Source organism: Oreochromis niloticus, linkage group LG7 (assembly GCF_001858045.2).
Source record: "Oreochromis niloticus isolate F11D_XX linkage group LG7, O_niloticus_UMD_NMBU, whole genome shotgun sequence".
NCBI lineage: Eukaryota > Metazoa > Chordata > Actinopteri > Cichliformes > Cichlidae > Oreochromis > Oreochromis niloticus.
The window spans coordinates 38757793-38776958 of record NC_031972.2 but is presented as its reverse complement, the minus strand read 5'-3'; the positions used below and the strand labels follow the sequence as shown (position 1 = coordinate 38776958).

At 39.1% G+C, this 19166-nt stretch overlaps 1 protein-coding gene across 1 annotated transcript in view; it reads left to right on the top strand.

Moving 5' to 3' along the window:
- mapk8ip1a (mitogen-activated protein kinase 8 interacting protein 1a) overlaps positions 1-19015 on the top strand; it is a 29555-nt gene extending 10540 nt beyond the window's left edge. Inside the window, exons 4-12 of the mRNA XM_005458376.4 lie at positions 635-1183; positions 2496-2726; positions 3388-3463; positions 3557-3723; positions 3811-3914; positions 5739-5849; positions 9805-9875; positions 10055-10153; positions 11321-19015. Coding sequence (XP_005458433.1) covers positions 635-1183; positions 2496-2726; positions 3388-3463; positions 3557-3723; positions 3811-3914; positions 5739-5849; positions 9805-9875; positions 10055-10153; positions 11321-11393 — 1481 coding nt within the window. The 3' untranslated portion in view covers positions 11394-19015. The remainder of the gene's footprint in view (positions 1-634; positions 1184-2495; positions 2727-3387; positions 3464-3556; positions 3724-3810; positions 3915-5738; positions 5850-9804; positions 9876-10054; positions 10154-11320) is intronic.
- Positions 19016-19166: the final 151 nt, after the last annotated feature.

The following is a 19166-nucleotide window of genomic DNA, read 5'->3' as shown; positions in this document are numbered from 1 at the left end:
TCATGATATACCCTTAAACCCTACAAATGAATGCACCTTTTAATAAAGTTAAGTATAGTTGTGATGCAATCTATAGTACAGCATAGGCTCTACTGAGGTCCAGCGCAGTACTATAAATGAAGCTTCCTAGAAATTTCTAAAGGCAAATAGTCCACACAATTTTATTTATATTGGTTGGTTCACCTGTATTAATTAGACTGAACCCCACTTTACTAATTAGAATTGTTTTAGTATTAGCAGTTGCCATCTTTTACCATTCATATCACACTGAGCTCAGGCAAATGTTCCATTTATAGCTACAGATAGAGATATAAATGGACTATCTATAAATATTTCCCTGTGTTTGTGCAGTGCACTACAATATTTGATGTTTGAAACTTATTCCCCTGGGATTTGATTAATACCTAATACTGTGGGATTATTGTAAATTCTATTACCTAAACCAGCAAACGAAACCCTCTTTGTATTCTGGAACCCTTGATAACCAATTGTTAGAATTGATATCAGCTATAACGAATATTGCAAAATAAAACTAACTTAGAGTATAATCATATGTGTGAAGTTCATCTGTGTTACCTAAAAGTTTACAAACTGGAAACATTTGACAATGATGCTCTGTGTTTTGTATTCTTAGACCAGAACCATGACAGGACCCAGGACAACCCCTCTGTCCTCTCCCGGTCCAGCAGTGAGGGGGGGTCCAACAGGATGTCCCTTAGCTCAGACACAGAAGGACCCCCATCAGGGCCTCTGCATCCCTCTCTGTCCTACCGAACTAACCCTGACATCAGTGAAGAAGAGGGGGAGGGAGTTCCAACTCCATGCCTAAACTTACAGAATGATCTAACGTGCTGTCCCACAGGTAACAGCAAAACGGACTGTACCACTGAAACAGGGGTAGACCCCGAGAAAGAAAAGGGTGACAATATCATGGCCTCTGTGGTTAATCAGACTGTATCAATCAGTGAAACCTCAACAGGGTTAAATTATGACTCTGTCAAATATACTCTGGTGGTGGATGAACATGCTCAGCTGGAGCTGGTGAACCTCAAGGACTGCTTGAATGGTTACAACGAGCACAATGAGGACAGTGATGCAGAAACGGTCTATCAGTCAGCCAATGAGGATGAAGACCCACAGTATGTGGAGGAGAAGAAGAAAAATGAGGAAGCAAAAAAGAAAGGTAAATAATTCTGCTAATTTTTAACATAATTTTTAACATATATATATATATAAAAGAGCACCCAAAAGCAGACTCAGTCAACTGTTTCTTTTTTATTAACAAAACTTTATTGAACACATGAATCATTATGGTCAAAGGAAGGCATGGCGAGACCTTAACAGGAGTGGAATCCACTGTAGTAGAGTGAGAGGTTAGTTATTTATTGATATTTATAGAGATAGTTACTGACGGAGGAGGTGAGTATATTTCCAGAGGGGCCAATTTGCCACCATAAGTTAGCTGGTGATCTGGCAGAGAGTAAAGGTCTGAGCTTAAGTACTGCCGCTGCTGCTGATGACCTGGTTGCAGCAGAGGGTGGTCTTGGGGCAGTGTCGAGTTGCTGGTTGAGTCTCTGTCTATCAGTTTGTCTGAGGATGAAAAAAACAGAACTTAAACATTGCTCGTACCTCAGGGGTACAATAAGTCTCCCAGGCTTGCGAGACGAACTGACGCCCCATGTCAGACACGATTTGCACTGTGATCCTAGGTAATGTGAAAACATGGGCAACAAGCAGTTTGGCCATCTCAGGTGAACGGTTTAGAGGGCAAGGAATCTGTCAGTGATCGAAAGGATGACTGTCTTACTGTTTGAGGCAGGTAAACTGGTGATGCAATCGAGTTTAATGTGTGATCTTGGTCTATGAGGGAGTGGAGCACCCGGCAGGAGATCGATGGCACAGTCTTAGGGTCTGTGCGGGGGCAGACATAGAGCCTTGTCTTTACTAAACATTTCTTGTAGGTCACGGTATTCCTCCAGCACATCTGATAGATCAAGAGGAGGTGTGTGTACTGAATCTGGGCTGGTGGGACCGCAGGGCTTTGGGAAGTCTAGAAAACTATTCCTGAAGACTACTTAAAAAATTAAAGACATTTTGCTTAAGAGCATTAAGGCTGTGTTGATGAATAAAGATGGTCATACCAAATACGGACTTTAAAGCTTGTTATAATTGTACAAACTCTTTTTGCCTTTTGCACACATTTCAGTAAATCACTGAACCCTATGTCCGATTTTAATAGCAAAGACTTTTGAACAGAGATAAGTACCTTCTGAATATAAACAAACATTGAAAGCATACCATTCTCTTATGGAATCAATTTAAGCTTAAGCACAGAAACAAGTAGGTAACTTAGTACAAACTTGTGTAACACCACTGACCAGATTAAATTATGATAATTTAAAAAGAGAGAATACTGGCGAAGTTGAAATCAAACCTACACCACCTGCTCGTTCCCCTCTGCTCTCAGTATAACCTGTCTTTTCTGCTGCTCCAAGAGAGGAGGGAAGTGGCAGAAAAAAGAAGAAATGAGGAAGATGTGAAGAAGAGGAGGGAGGAGGAGGTGAAGAGGAGCAGGGAAGTCATGCCAAGATTCTGCAAGCTGTCCAAGGTAACATCATCCACAACGTCAGAGGAAGAAGAGTCGAATGGTGGAAGAGCTTGTGCTCCCATAAGCAGAAAGTTCCTCAACCTGTTTGCCAAGAACGACAGCCAGAACAGTGCCACAGGTGTGTTTTTCCAAACATTTATAACTAATGTGGTAGAATTAACTGATCTTTGGCCAGGAAAATTGGAAATAATTGATACTTTTAAATTGCTCATATGTGTGAATGTGTATTATGGTGTGAATGGTTTTACAGGTAGTGCACCTGACACACCACCACCCCGAACACACACCCTTTTTTTCACACACACACCAATACATGCCATTGCCAAAAGATTTGCTGTGTTTCCCAGAATAGTAAGGAGGAGATTCCAGGAAACAAGCAGTTACTTTAGGGGAAGGTCTTTAACCCATCAGCAAGACTGGAGCAGCAAGAGCAATCCCAGAGCCCCACAAAATAACCTCGTGCAGGCCACTGGTTTAAGTGTGCCAAACATCTACCAGTAATGGCACTGATATGCTGCAGTATTGACAAGTATTGTAGTTTAATTTAAGCTTCCCAATACTGCAGTATTAGAAAAAGATGCAGGGTTGCCATAATTTTACATAAAAAAATTACACTTTCCTAAATAAATGTTAGTGGATGCTTATTTTTTTCTGTTTTATTTTGATTCTTTTCTTTTCTTTTCTTTTCTTTTCTTGTTTCCCATTAGATGTTGAGGATGGCAAATATACAAACTTTAAGTAGCTGATTGTGAGTATAATGCCAGTGATGTGTTGTTCAGGTGCTGGCTCGTTTGGTGTGTTCTCCTGTGTTCTGGATGGAGTGGAGAGGCAACAGAGTCACAGAGCTGTCTACAGGTCAGCACACATGAACTTACACAGATTAACTGTGCCGTGTGCAAAGAGTCACATGAATCTGAAATCCTGTACTTTTTCTCTCTATGGTTTTAGGTTTGTTCCTCGTCATGCAGATGAGCTGGACCTTGAAGCAGATGACCCTATCTTAATGTTGAACCAGTCTAAGGACCTATGGTGTCAGGGTTACAACATGAGGACTGGGGCTATAGGCATTTTTCCTGCCTTTTATGCTGTCAGGGTGCCCAAAGAAATTGAGCAAGGTACGTTGCAGCACACTGGATTATGTAAGGAGAATTTCATCAGCTGCAACTATGATTAAAAGCATGTTTTCTTCTTTCTTCTTGCAGTTCAAAAGGATGGTTGGATTGAGAAGTTCCTGGTGCAATATCTGGGCTCCGTTCAGGTTCCCATCTACACAGGCAAAGATGTGCTGTGTGCTGCAATGCAGAAGGTACAAAAATAAACTGTTTAATTAAAGCTCACAGCTGAAGTATGGAATAAACAAATTCATTAACATAAATGATTAAAATCCCCCAAGAATCAGTTAAAATATATTTAAAATAAAAAACGAATGAGATAAAGGCAGCTCTTCACACTGATATAGAAAAGGAAAGTTTTAAGCCTTATCTTAAAAGTAGAGATAGTATCTGTTTCCCAAATCCAAACCGGGAGCTGTTTCGCCAAAGGAGGGGCCTGAAAACTGAAGGCTTTGCCTCCAATTCTACTTTTAAATACCCAAGAAACCACAAGTAGGGCTGCAGTCTGAGAGCAAAGTGGGTGATGCAGTACTATGAGATCTTTCCGATAAGATGGGGCCTGATTATTTAAGACCTTCTATGTGATGAGAAAGATTTTAAATTCAATTATGGATTTAACAGGGAGCCAATGAAGGCAAGCCAGTATAGGAGAAATCTGCTCTCTCTTTCTAGTCCCTGTCAGGACTCTTGCTACAGCATTTTGGATTAACTGAAGACTTTTCAGGGAGTTTTTAGGACATCCTGATAATAATGAATTACAGTAGTCCAGCCTAGAAGTAATAAATCCATGAACTAGTTTTTCAGCATCACTCTGAGACAGGATATTTCTAATTTTAAAGATATTGGACAAATGGAAGAAAGCAGCCCTATTATTTGTTTAATATGTGCATTGAAGGACATATCCTGGTCAAAAATCACAATTGGGGATGGGAATGAAAGGATTGGCTGGGGGGCAGCTCCCCCGCTGACCTACATGTGCACGCCCGTCCCCCTGAATCCATCAAGGGTAGGGGGCCCTGATCCATTCACACCCGGGCTCACAGCAGCAGCACCTCCAAGCCCCACAGAGCATTGGGCAGCCTACCTGGCATTACATGCATTTTCCACAGAATTATGTCTTCATTACTGACTTTCATTCAATATGTTGAAAGTTAGTCCAGTTTCAGTCAGTATGTTCATTATATACAGTACAGTGCAAAAGGTTTCGGAAGGTGTGAAAAAATGCTGTAAACAAAAATGCTTTCAGAAATATAAATTATTGTATATTGGACCCAGAAGTATTCTGCAGCAGGACAACGACCCCAAACATACAGCCAAAGTCATTAAGAACTATCAGCGACACGAAGAACAAGAAGTACTGGAAGTGATGGTATGGCCCCCCCACAGAGCCCTGATCTCAACATCATCGAGTGTGTCTGGGATTACATGAAGACACAGGAAGACGTGAGGATGCCGACATCCACAGAAGATCTGTGGTTAGTTCCCCAAGATGTTTGGGACAGCCTACCAGCCGAGTTGTTTCAAAAACTGTGTACAAGTGTACTTAGAAGAATTGGGTACTTTTAAAGGCAAAGGGTGGACACACCAAAATATTGATTTGATTTAGATTTCTCTTTTGTTCATTCACTGCATTTTGTTGATTGATGAAAATAAATGAACACTTCCATTTTTGAAAGCATTCTTTGTTTACAGCATATTTTCTCACCTGCCTAAAACTTTTGCACAGTACTGTATGCTGTTTGATACTTTTTATTTATTTATCACAATTTCTCTTTCTTTCTTTTATTGTACATAAAATAAAAGTTATATTGTATTCTTTGCATTGAATGCGGTTGTATATAATTCTATTGTGCTTTTGGCATAAAGACGATAAAGATTTTGATTCTGAAAAAAAGCTTTTGAAGAGATTGTTAAAGAACATTTTCCCGATGCCACTTTCATACTTGATTCGTCCTGTTAGAGTCAAAGCAAATCTCGCCTGGCATGATTACTAACTAACGGTCTATTTGTGTTAACAGGTAGCATACAACAGGCGGTCAGCGGGTCAGCCTCCATCAGCCTGTGCACTGGAAGTCAGTGTGAAAGGGGTGAAGATGAGTGTCCAGGATCAGTGTCACTCTGCTCACAGGGTACAGCACTATTCACTCTCTTCACACTTTTCTTTACTCACAGAATAAAAATGGAACACTCTAATTTATAGAAGGAATTTTTAAAATGTATGTATTTTACCATAAAATAGTATTTGTTTAAACAGAGAGTACATTTGAATATTAGACTACTGATAAAATGGTGCTAAAACCATTAAAACAAATAGTGTTTAATATGTGTGTGTATATGTATATATACATATACTGACTGACACTTGTGCAAACAATACCCTACACTGAAAAAAGGGGATTGGCCATCTCTTGGATTTATGTAAGCATCTTGCATGTATTCAACACAATTGCCTCATGCTTTAAAGTTAAGTGTAACTATATAGTGTAGAAACTACATGATATGCAGAGAGGATATATTAAATTGGTCATATCATGTTTGAGTAAAGTAAGTCAATAATATACCAATGTTAAATCTCGCGACACCGCACGTGATTTCATCTCGCCCGCTTTGGATCGTGGTTTAAGGAAAGCATCCATCTCAGTCAAGTCGAGCAGCCGCCTCTACTTTTTTCGGTATACCGAAAAAAGGACTCTGGGTGGTAATTACATTTACAAAAGTCTAACTTGTAATTTGAACAAAATAATTTCATGTTTCTATGGTGAACGTAATTAAATTTATTCCATTTTATTCGCACGTCACCATAGCAACATGTGTGTAGGATCCATTCTCTCTCAGGCCTGATTTAGTCTTCTGCAGGATTTAATCATTGCAGAGCCAAAATGTAACCTGCATAAGTGGCTAACATTATTGCCAGCACTTATGCTTCTGCTGGCAGGTTTTACTATGTGGTCCTGTCCTGGTGTAATGAAAATTCATTACAAAATGCTTATTTCCACTTATTTTGTTACAACTTTAATGCTGCATTTGAAGCAAAATTACCATTAGCACAGTGACATGTATATATTTTCTTGAACACCATACTTTACCAATAATTATAAAGCTGGATATTAAGTCCCTTATTAGTTAGACTGTCTCAGGTGGATGAGTTATTGGGCATCTGAGCCTTTTTGACACCTGTCAACTTGGTCATTGTTACTGAAACTTGATCTCTGTCATTTCTAGAGTTATGACTCACCTGTTGTTATACAGGACAGAAGTAATGGAGTAATTTGCCTTTTGAATTTTCCCTATGTGCCCGTTCAAGGTCTAGCACATCAGTTATATCCTCTATATTGGAAGTATTTCATTGCTTGTATCAAATGAAAAGGGAAAGTTAAGCATTTTACAGTGAATGCTATGAACCCAGGAGACATGTTGGTAAGATGACCAAACCACTTCCAATGGCTCCTTTCAGTGTGGAGGAGTTGTGACTCTTTTCTGAGTGCCTTCTCACCCTATCTGGAAGGGTGAGAACCCATAGCTGCCTCCCACCCTTCAGAGAAAACTCATTTCTGCCGGTTGAATCTGCACTCTCATTTTTTTGGTAGCTAACATTCTCCACACAAAACACTTGTAAACTGAATAGGCAAATTCCCACATGCACTTGAACACCCTTGAACGGCTAAAGAATTGGTCCAGAGTTTCATGATGAGAAGGGAATCCCCAGTTTCCCCAGAATCCAAGGTTTGACTAACAGACCTCTCATTCAATAAATTTCAGGGGTTTTTTTATATAGACCAAATCACAACAGTATTCATTAAAAGGTCCTTTATATTGTAAGGTAAAAATCCTACAATAATAAAGAGAAAACCACAACAATCAGACAGCCCCTTATAAACAAGCACTTGGCAGCAGTGGGAAGAAACCTCCAGCAGATCCAGGCTCAGGGAAGGGAGCCATCTGCCATGACCTGTTGGGGTCGAGGGGAGGAAGATAGAAAAGCATAGACCTTCCTAGAGAGGCTGAGTAGTGTAATCCTCCTATAGTTGGAATAGACGCTTCAGTCCCCCTTCTTGATGATGGAATGATGAACCCAGTCTTCCAATCCAGAGGCACTACCCCAAATCTTGAATGAACATTTCAGAGGCTTGTCAACCAAAACATCTCTACAGCATCAGGGTTTTTAGGAACTCAGGGTGACTCTCATCCACCCCTCTGGCCTCTGCCAGACTCCTCTACATGCCTTTCGTAGAAGAAGCAGAGCTTGGGAACAAGGATTAAGAAGATCCTCAAAGTATTTCTTCTCTTACATTTTCTATTTAGCAGCTTTAATTTAGCATTTACTATTCACATTTCCCATTTTGCTTTATATGTATTTCCATTTTCCATCCTAATATTTGGTCTCATATCTCTACTTGGATAAATAATTAAAACAAGGACGGATGGATTTTCCTCCTTTGATTTTTTGTTCACCATTTCACAGATATCATTTTCATTTTTAAAATTCCCATCTTAATTTATTTTTTTGAATAAATTTTTATTAAAAATATTTTTTTCTGTTTTTTTAGTCTTCAGAAAAAAAGCCGTTTTCATCCACATTTACATGCTGTTTCTGTTTTCTGTGTGTGGTGTGGTTTGTGGCTTAGCATAGGAGGGGTGGAGCAGTGAGTTCAGGGTGTGGTGTCAGAGGAGGCTGACCCACACAGCTGTTCTCCATTACAGGGTCATGCCTTCCTTATTTCAGGAGGATGCTGGAATCTAATGAGAGAGCGGTGTGGTGTGGTGAGCAGGAGATGGAAGTGTGTCAAAAACTCTTTTTAATAAATCACCTGTCAACATGCAACACCATGTGCGTGGGTCCTTATTCCTGCCACAGTGTTGCCGAAAGTGGCTCTGAGCGTGGAGCAGCTTTGTGGATGTCTGCCATTTGCCGGGCGGTAGTGGACCAATTGAGCCTTGCGCCGAAGGACTATTGCCAGCGTTTCCAGGAGGAATAAATGGGGCTGGAGGGCCAGCCTTTCGCCTATGCTAGGGGGCTCTGTCATGCGGTGGCGGTGGCTGCAACCAACCCCTGCTGAAAGGGAGGCTTGCATCGTGGAGCTGGTGGTGACAAAGCAGTTCATAGTGGGGCTCACCGCAGAGACCTCAAGGTGGGTCCGTTACCATAGGCCAGCCACCTTGGACGCTGCCATGACCCTGGCCACGTGCAGTGGCTCTATTACATGAAGGATGGTAACGCCCAGATCACCTGGTGGTATCTGGCTCTCCGGCCTTTTAAGTTCAAGGTAGTCTAAGGTGGTCCATCATTGGGTCATGCTTTTCCTATTTCATGAGGATGCTTGGACCTGACGAGAGAGTGGTGTGATGTGCTGAGCAGGAAAAGGCAGCTGAAGAGCTGCGCGAACAAAGTGTCAAAAACCCTTACCCTCAACGTGCAACACCCTGTGGGTGGGTCCTTACTGTGGTCACACTGTGATACTATGTCAACTGAATACATTGAGATGGGTTAAATGTCTAAATACAACAAACCCAACATCAAATATTGCATTTTCTTGTGTACTTACAACCTAACATAACCTAACATATTCACGACTATGGGTGACTATGGTTCAGGATTTAAAGCTTGTCATCTTCTAATCAGAGGCCTCCAGGCCATTTGTCAAAGTGTCAATAGGCAAGCTACAGATCCTCAAATTGCTCAGAATGAAGGCACAGATAGAAGCAATGTATTAATGGCTAAATGTGGTTGCATTATTAGTCCTATATAAGTTCAAATTTAAGAAGTTGTATTCACTATAACAGTGCTTTTCCTTTTTCAACTGTCAGTGGCATCATAGCCCCTCTAGCCTAAATAGAAGACAATCAACACTTAGTGATATACTCATAAAGTTATCTTAACTATAATTGTGGACTGCTACCCCATGACTTTGTTAGTTCCAGTAGGTCTATGGGTAGTTGATTTCTCCAGTTGTAAGTTACCATTTAACAACATTTTCTGATGTTTTTCACTGTAATGAACTAATTTAAATTCTAGCTTAACAAAAGTTTCTAACTATGATGTTAATTTAGAGTAATTTTAGAGCTCTTTGTCTTTGCTGTCATCAGGGGGACCAGTGCTTCCATTTCTTCCAGTTGAAAAATATTTCATTCTGTGGCTGTCATCCAAAATACAGCAGGTGAGTCAAATGCTTTAGATGGCTTGTATTACAATTCCCTCACCTCGTGAGAGATTAGTTAACTTTTATGAACCTGAATCTTTTCTGTGTAAAATAATTACTGCTTGCTCTGTTGTTTTTTTTGTCCTGGAACAGGCTTAATTATATGTTGGGAAATAATCGTTTTATTTGCACTGCAGGTACTTTGGCTTCATCACCAAGCACCCTGACCAGCAGCGCTTTGCTTGTCATGTCCTGATGTCACAAACAACTTTACATCCTTTAGCAGAATCTGTCGGGTAAGTCCTACTCCACTGTGTTCTGCTCTGCATTTAATTCAATTATATTTAAGGTTCAATACATATGACTGCCCTATCTATGGACATGCTGCAGAGGGTTTATTACTTCTATAGACAATAGTTTATAGTGTGTTATGATTTCTATAAGGGTTTCAAACTCTGACAGATGAAAGCTCTGAGAAAGTAGTGTCTTTTTAATTGTTTTATGGGGGAAAAACACATCACCGAGGTTAAGTACAATTCACTCACTATGATATCCAGTAAGTAACAGGGAAAGGCTGATGTTGGGAGGCTTTTATTAGCTGCAGTTTTGTTTTCATCCTGAACAATATGCTGCCTGCTAGGAAAAAACATGGAGATATAACCTGTTTCCAAAAAAAAGATGTTAGGTTGGGTAAAAGATAAATGACAAAAATTGTAATTACATTTTTTAAATTAAAAGAACCTGGTACAGTGGAATATTTTCCAATGTTACATTACAACCTTATTAACAACAAAAGTGCTGGAGGCTCAGGAGGCCAGTTGTAGTTTTAAAAGCTAAATGTTTTCCTTTTCATGCTAGATATGAGATTTTAAATATCCAATTAATACCTATATAGCATTTATACAGCAGCATTTCTGGATTCCTTTTATGTCTCATTATTTCTTTGCCATGTAGAGTTTTAACTTGCATTAGTGGCTGATGGGAATGGTCTTCACTGGCACTGATTTTCATGAATTGGCCTTTGAAATGATTTCTACAACAGACCTGTGTTAAATACAGAAACCCGAGAGCCTTGACTACTTGGTTAGGTTTAGGAAATAAAAACATTAGACAATAAAAACTATTTTGTTTGGTTTATAAAAGGATCATGTTTTGGATTCAAATATAACAGCTGCCATGTCATTCAAAGAGCTTTTTTCTCAATGAGTTTGCTTTGAGGATTCTCAGCAGCACATTTACACACATAAACGCTCTTCTGTTGAAATATATTAGGTTTAAAGGTGATTTTAAAACAATTTTTGTTTATGTACACAAAATAAGTACAATAGGGGTCTTTCACATTTTGCCATAACACTGGCTGGACCATTAAAACAAGTCAGTCTGGCTGGTAGCTTGTAAATCATCCATTTCCAGTGACCTGGTCTGCTTGGTTATGAAATCTTTTGTGCTATTTTTCCCAACAGGAGGGCATTCCAGCAGTATTACAAGGAGCACGTCGGCTACTCCTGTCCCACTGAAGACATCTTCATTGAATAATGCCTCCTGTCCGTCCATTCTATGAATTTAATATTCACTATGTGCATGTAAGCCTGGTCTTATATACCACCAACTGGATTACCAATATATCTTCTTTGCATGGTGGATTATTTCTTTTCTAAGCTGCATCCACTAATACAGCAAGCTTCTCCTTCTTTTGGCCATATCACAATATGAATAACTCTATGGATTGATAGGGTCACGTGGGATTTTTCAAGCCACAGAAAGTTACCAATAGTTAAACAGAGATATTGAATACTAATGCATTTTATTTGCAAAAATGATCTTAATTAACTATGCATGGATACTGCATATATACAGACTACCTTCAGAGCTACTCTAGCCCACAAAGCCAAATCTCAGCAACTACAAATGTTGTGAGAAAAAATCTGAATCATCTTTCTGATATTAGCAATTACCATACAAACAATCTGGCACCATAGAAACATGTCAATATCTGTCAATGATTGTAAGCAATCTAATGACACAATGTTTAAATAACAGTGTTAGTCGTTGAATCACATAACATTGTAGGAGCTCAAATAAAACACATGAATAAAATCTCATAAGATTTAAAGTCGTGGTCCTAAAAACTAGCTGGAAGTGCAGCTTCTGATTTTATTTGATTAAACAGCCTTTGAAGTACATATTTAAATGTTCAGAGATACATATATTTAACTTTAGCTCATACATTCTGGGCAACAAAGCTTTAAGCAGAATAAAAATTAAATTATATAACTTAAATATTTGTTAGATTGTTTAAGAGCCTTAAATTTAAGAGCCAGGTTGCTGTGGTTCAGGTAGGAGAGCAGGTGTCGACCAATTTGGTTGGTAGATCGAGCCCTGGCTCCTCCAGTCCACATGTCAAAGTATCCTCGGACGAGACACTCAACCCCAAGTTGCCCCTGATGCATCTGTGTGAATGTGTAAATGGGTGAATAAGACTTGTGGTAGAAAGTCCTTTGAGTGCTCATATTGAGTAGAAAAGAGCTATATAAGTACCAGTCCATTTAACATTTAATTGCTGTTTGCATAAGTAATCATGTATGACTTTTTAGGGTTGGTATGGAGTTCAATGAAAACAAAAATTTTAAATAAATTCTTCCTGAACTTGCAAAGAGTGCGCAAAAGAAAAAAGTCACATTGATGATTGATTATTCACAAAGAAAAGCAAACAACCACAAATAACAGCAAAATCACCCAAAAGAGACTTCAAATAGACACAAAACAACTACCAAGAGATGCAAGACGTAGGTGAGAGAACGTGTAACGTCTATGAACACCAGCCATTAGGATTCATGCTGTGGAAAGCATGATCATTGACCACTCACATGGCAGTCTGTCAACTATTTGTATAGTCTATGAAACTGATGGGTGACACTACACAGTTCAACAAATGGAAAAACAAAAAAATCTGGTTCTTCTAGTTAAACAAATCTAGACATTTTTACTGATTTCCTCTTTTAGAGTGGGGAAAAAAATTATGCGATGCCCTGCTGAATTTGTAAAGTTTACTCGCTTATAAAGAAATGAACACTCTCAGATGTTTATGGTAGTTTCATTTTAATGGAGAAAGAATGACACACAGAAATCCAAAATAAAAACATAAAAGTTCTAAATGTATTTGGATGACATTGAGTGAAATATGTATTGGATTTCCAAGCTGTTTTCTAGTTCCCTCAAATGTTGGATATTTGGAGTGTCATTACTCCAGAGTTGAGTGCATTCTTGTAGTAAAGTCAGAAACACAAGGAAAACTTTTTTTCTTCTTAGCAAGGTTGAGCCATTTATGTATTGCTACCAATACCAGACAATACTTTTTTGCACTTTAAAACCCCACTGCAGCAACACTGGCTGTACGGATGAAAGATTTTACAGTTGTTCCACCGTTCGATGTTCACTGCCATCATCTTGGACTGTTAACTTGGGGTTAATGGGGCTGCGCTGATGAGGTGAGGCAGTGTTCCAGTTGAAAATTCCACAAATTCCATTGACTTGTGGACATGGAAAACTACATGTATAAAGGCTAATTTACACTGCCTGTAGCCCTGCTCTCAAAAGCTGACACAGATGTAACTCTGTATGTGTAGCTGGTTTTAAGAAAGAAGTGCTTAAAGTTCAAGTTTTTAGAATATGTGTAGCGCCATCTTGTATCAGTTACAGAACGTTACATCATCGGGTTGGTTGGAGTCAACAGACATTACATTAGTTTATGTTAGCTAACTAGTAACACAATCAATAACTCAGGGGAAAATAAGGACTGTAAAACTTTTGTGCTGCTTTTCCTCACCAGGCCTGAACTGCACAGTCAGCTGTTAAAACAGTTTCTCACAAGGTGTGATCAGCATCATTTTATGTAATAATATTCTCTTTTCCCAAGCACATCCATACGTTTTTTGGGGGAGGGGTTGTCACACCACAAGCATAACTATGTTTTTTACCAAAACACAACTGAAAATCTTAACCGCATTAACGCGGCAAATCTCCGTTAGCAAGTTAGCGCAGGTCGCCCCGTGCGTGGGGCTGCACGGCGTCAACGCATTAGCGCGGTTAGTTCGTCAATGCGTCAGCGACGTACAGCCCGGTAGCAGTGGCAGGCGCCTTTACTGGCAATCGCAGCACTAAGATGTTTCTTGTAGTTGGTCACCATTTTTTCACACATTTCAGCAGGGATTATGCGCCCACTCTTCTTTACAGAAATTCTCCAAATCCTTTAATTTTCTCAGCTGCCTGTTGGCAGCTTCAAGCTTCAGTTCTGATTCTCTCTACAGATCAGATTTATAGGATAGAGGTCTAGCGACTGGCCACTCCATGATCATAATGTTCACCTTTTTTAGCCACTCTGTTGTTTACTTGTTGGTATTTAGATCATTTTCATGCTTTAAGACCCGTGTATGACCGATCTTCGGTGTTCTAACTGAGGGAAGAAGGTTCTCATCCAAGATCTTACAGTACAGCCCTGTCCACTGGCCCACTCAATGTGATGAAGTGATCCTGTACCCTTAAAAGAGAAACAGCACCAATGCACAATGCTCCCATTTCCTTGCTTGACTGTAGGTATGGTATTCTTTGGGCCATACTCTGTATTTCTCTTCCAGCAAACACAGTGGGTTTAACTGTCACTAAACACCTCAGTATTTTCTCCCAATCCTTCTCTGAATCATTTAGATGTTTGCTGACAATCCTACCATGGATCTGTACACGTGCCTTCTTAAGCAGGGGGACTTTGCAGATGTAGAAGATTTACAGTGTAGTGTGTTACCAGTGGTGTCCCAGTGACTGTGGTTCCTTTTGGGCTGATCCACCAACCTTGAGACTTTGAACAATTTTTGCAAGATTTTGCATGGAGCCCCAGACCAAGGGCCATTGATAGTCATTTTATATTTCTTCCATTTCCCAAAAAATTGTACAAATAGTTGTCACCTTCTCACCAAGCTTCTTGCTGGTCTTGTAGCATATTCAAGCCTTATGCAGGTCTACTGTATTGTCCCTTTGGTCTTTCCCTTGTTAGTGGAGAGGCTGGAATTGAAGAAATTGTTTTGGTGGACAGGAGTAATGTATACACACAGCAAGTTGAGACCAGGAGTATCTCCAGTCAACTGATTGATTGATCTATTGTAGTTTGTGTGCCACGTGGGCACTCAGAAATCTGTGGGACCCAGAATTCTTAGTGGGTTGTAGGGGATCAAATATTTTTTTCACTCAGGGACATGCAAATCAATTTAGGATTTTTGTTTTTTGTTTTTTTCTTGGATTTTTGGTTGACATTTTGTTGCTCTCCATTAGAATGAAACTAACATAGAAATTAGAGACTGTTCATTTCTTTGTAAGTGAGAAAATCTACACATTCAGCAGGGGATCAAATAATTATTTACCCCACTGTATGTCACTGAACACTTAGACCACACTTTGAGCTCCAGGAACATAGTCATTAATTTTGATATATTACAAACAAGCTGAATAGTTAGTAAAACAAGAAACTAGTGCATGAATGCTCTTTCTTATTATTAACATTTGATGTAACGGAGTGATACAGGCACTTGAGTTCAAATGATAACGCTTTATTTTACAAGTTTTATATTTTCCAGCTAATGTGGTAAAAACAAAAGACTATAAACTACAAGGATATTTTTTTAAACCCCTCATAAAGCCCCTTTTAAACACTTTCTACTTTCCCCCACTCTTTCTTATTTTCTCTGTAGTCATTCACAACTTAAAGTAAGATTTTAAAAAATAGCTGTACTCAACTGATCTATTCTACCTGCTTAAATGATTATGTGCAATGATGATCATCTCAGTGACGTAACTACATTCTTTTGATCAAACGAAATTCTTTTGACAATCTGTGATTCAAGTTTATTTTAAAGATTCCCCAAGACAATATTTTAAAGGACAATAAAAACAAAAAACATTTCTAAAACTATAAACTGTGTATTTTCTGAACCCCAGACATGATAGTCTACTGTTGATGATCTTTGGAGTTCTTGTAAAGATGTCTCATTCGTCTTTTTGCTGCTTTCCCTTTTCTTCCAAATGTGGCTCAACTTTAACTCTTCATGCAGCTTTCTTTGACTGCGCACTGATGTACTTGATGCAGACTAATAGGAAGGACCGCATTATTTTGAGCTGAGACATTTTCTGTATTGCTTAAAGCATACATACTCAAGCCTTGCTAACAGTTGGAGCTTTAAGTTATCAAAAAGGAGGTAGAAAGTGGCGCATGTGGTTTCACAAATGGAAGCCACATGTGCAGGTCATGCTAGGTGGTTGGGTGGTGTGGACACCCAAGTTTATGAATGTGATAACTTGAGCACAAGGTGACGTAGGATTTTGAAATTCATGCCATAGGGGCAGCTACTAAAAATCTCAGATGAGTTGGAATCTCAGTGAATCTTCAGTCAGAAGTAAAGTTTTCTGAAAATCCTGTGAATACGACAACTTAAGAACAAGGGTGATGGAGGATTTTCACAAACTACTAAATATCTTGGACAAGTGTGAATCTCAGTGACCTGGACCTCAAGGTGAAGGTCAGAGGTCAACTTTTCTGAAAATCTTTCTGAATGCAATAATGCAAGAAGGAATTCACCCAGGATTTTGAAATTGATACGATAGGTGCATCTTCTAAAACTCTCGGACAAATTTGAATCCCGGTGACCTAGACCTTAAGGTCAGAGGTCATTTTTTCTGAAAATTCAAACTTATACAATAAGGGGGCTCTACTAGGAGGCTGAGGCAGTAGCAGTGGCGGGCGCCAGCATTTTCTGTTCTAGGTGGTGTTTCACTTTCTTACTGGGGTAAATCACCATGATAAATGGTAAAATGGTAAATGGCCTGTATTTGTATAGCGCTTTACTTAGTCCCTAAGGACCCCAAAGCGCTTTACACGTTCAGTCATCCACCCATTCACACACACATTCACACACTGGTGACGGCAAGCTACGTCGTAGCCACAGCTGCCCTGGGGCGCACTGACAGAGGCGAGGCTGCCAATCAGTTATCATGATATATGATAACTTGAAATCACTGCCTACTGACCAATCAGTTCTCCAGAAGATAGCATTAGCATTTCTGGAAGATCCCTCGTATCTCTGTGGGGTGTAGGAGAATGCAAGGTTTTTCAGTTGAACCTGATGTCTTAATGTTAGATGCAACATTATTCTTTGAATTATTTTTTTCTGTTGACAGAAAACAGTTTTACAGGTGTTTTAGTGTTCTATGAGCATTAATATAGGATGCTAAAACAGTACACCTGCACTATACTTGCTGACCTCAAATCACTTTTGCATGTAGACTAAGCCTATTTTTAAATTCTGTTTTAACACTAATCCTTACTCTCTGACCCCTAAACAATGTTTATGTTTTTTAGTGCAAGTTTTTAAGCTGTAGTTCATCGTTAATTGTTAATCTTGTGATTTTGCACACAGAACAAAAAACAAGGTAAAAGACATTTTGTTGCAGATTAAAAGTACATACAACAATATTTAATATTTTTTCCAAATCACCAAACTAATACACGAACATGCCTGTGGCAATGTGACCCGCAGTTTTGATTCTTCGAGCTGTAGACCCTGTTTAAGGGTTTGAGAGAAAACACTAAATATAAAAACAGAATTCAAAGGTAGTCTACTTACAAATTTCATATGAGGTCAGCAAGTACAGTGTAGGTGTCCTGTTTTAGGATCAGATATCAATGCCAATAAAACAATAACATTCCTTGTTACGGTGACATAAAAAATCAAAGAATAAGTTTTCATCTAAAAGTTATTTTTTATTACTGATGCTCATTAAGGAAACAAAGACAGTTCATGCTAGTAAAAATCGTCCTCTTATTAATGCACAGAGGTCCGAGTGACCTTGCAGGCATGGTAATGCTATTTTCTGTAGTACTGAATGGTCAGTAGGCAGTGATTTTATACCTCTTGATCTCTAATCAGGATTTTAACCTACAGGTTAGGTTCACAGCATAAGCACGTGGCGATTTACCCCGGTTAGAAATGTACCACCTTTGTAGTGCAAAACACTGAGGGTGAACCCTGAAGTTCCCTGGATAAGCTGGAATCCTGCTTACTAGTTTAGGCCTCTGGTCATATAAAATGTAGACAGCTGTTCTGCTACCCAGTTGTGGCAAAAATGTACTTACTGCAGTTATAAGATCAGGAATTTGAATCTTTGGTCTTCTATTAAATGTATATGGAATAAAAAGATTTGAGCAGATTAAGCCAGTTGCTTAATCTATATCAGAGCAACAGTGCCTTTTTTTTCTATTTTATTTTCTGGTGTAATGATGATGGCTTTCCTCTTTGTCACAGAATCGAAATAAAAGCAACAGCCAGTTACAGACAAGCAGTCTTGTGGCTGGACAGGACTTTAAAAGAGGGACAGAGAGGGTGGAGCTCTTACTAAGGAAAGCATATAATTGTATGGATGATCCCCGACCAAAAACAGACATTAAAAGCAAAAATTCTGGGGACTGAAAATAGGCATCTGTCTGCTATTATAGGTGGTGTGTTTTGCCCAAATATTAGAAAAAGACAATCAGTGCTTCATCTTGGACTCCTCATGCTGTCAGTCTTCTTGTATGGGCACTTCTGCAACTTGTCCATGAGATTCACTAATAGGAGCATAGCAGCTGCTGTCCTAGCACAGTAAAGACAGGCTAAAGGACAGGTGATCTATATGCTCCTCTTCGCATAAAACCTGAATTTTTCAGGACAACCAAAACAAGATGGCCTGCATCAAACACACTGTGTCACACCATTCTTGGCTTACATGTTTGTTTCAAGAATTACATTTGCATTACACAAAGTATATAAGACAGCAAACTTTGTTTGTTGGTTAACTCAAATATGTACGACTGTGGCTGTCATCTTAGCTGCATCATGGTGAGAGGCTGTACCAGAAAGTGCCCTATGTAATCCACTTCTGTGATTCTGACGCCATGGAGATCAAGTGCACATAACTCAATAGATATATCCTGTATAGATGTTTGTATAGAAGTTATTATTGTATGCTGCTGGTTTGACAAAAACCTGGGTGTGACACTGCATAATATCAGTGTTGTAAAACAAAGTCAAGATGATGCTGGTGGTGGTTCTTGTCAATAAATCATGTTTACAACTTAATTTTAAAGCAAGCATGTTTTTTTCATAAAATATAAAATGTGTTCAATTTCTAGAAAGTTTGTGTGCTACTTTCAGACCTTCTGATACCTTTGATATGTATGTTGCAAGAATACAGTTGAATTATTCAGTTATGACACACACTGTCTTCTGG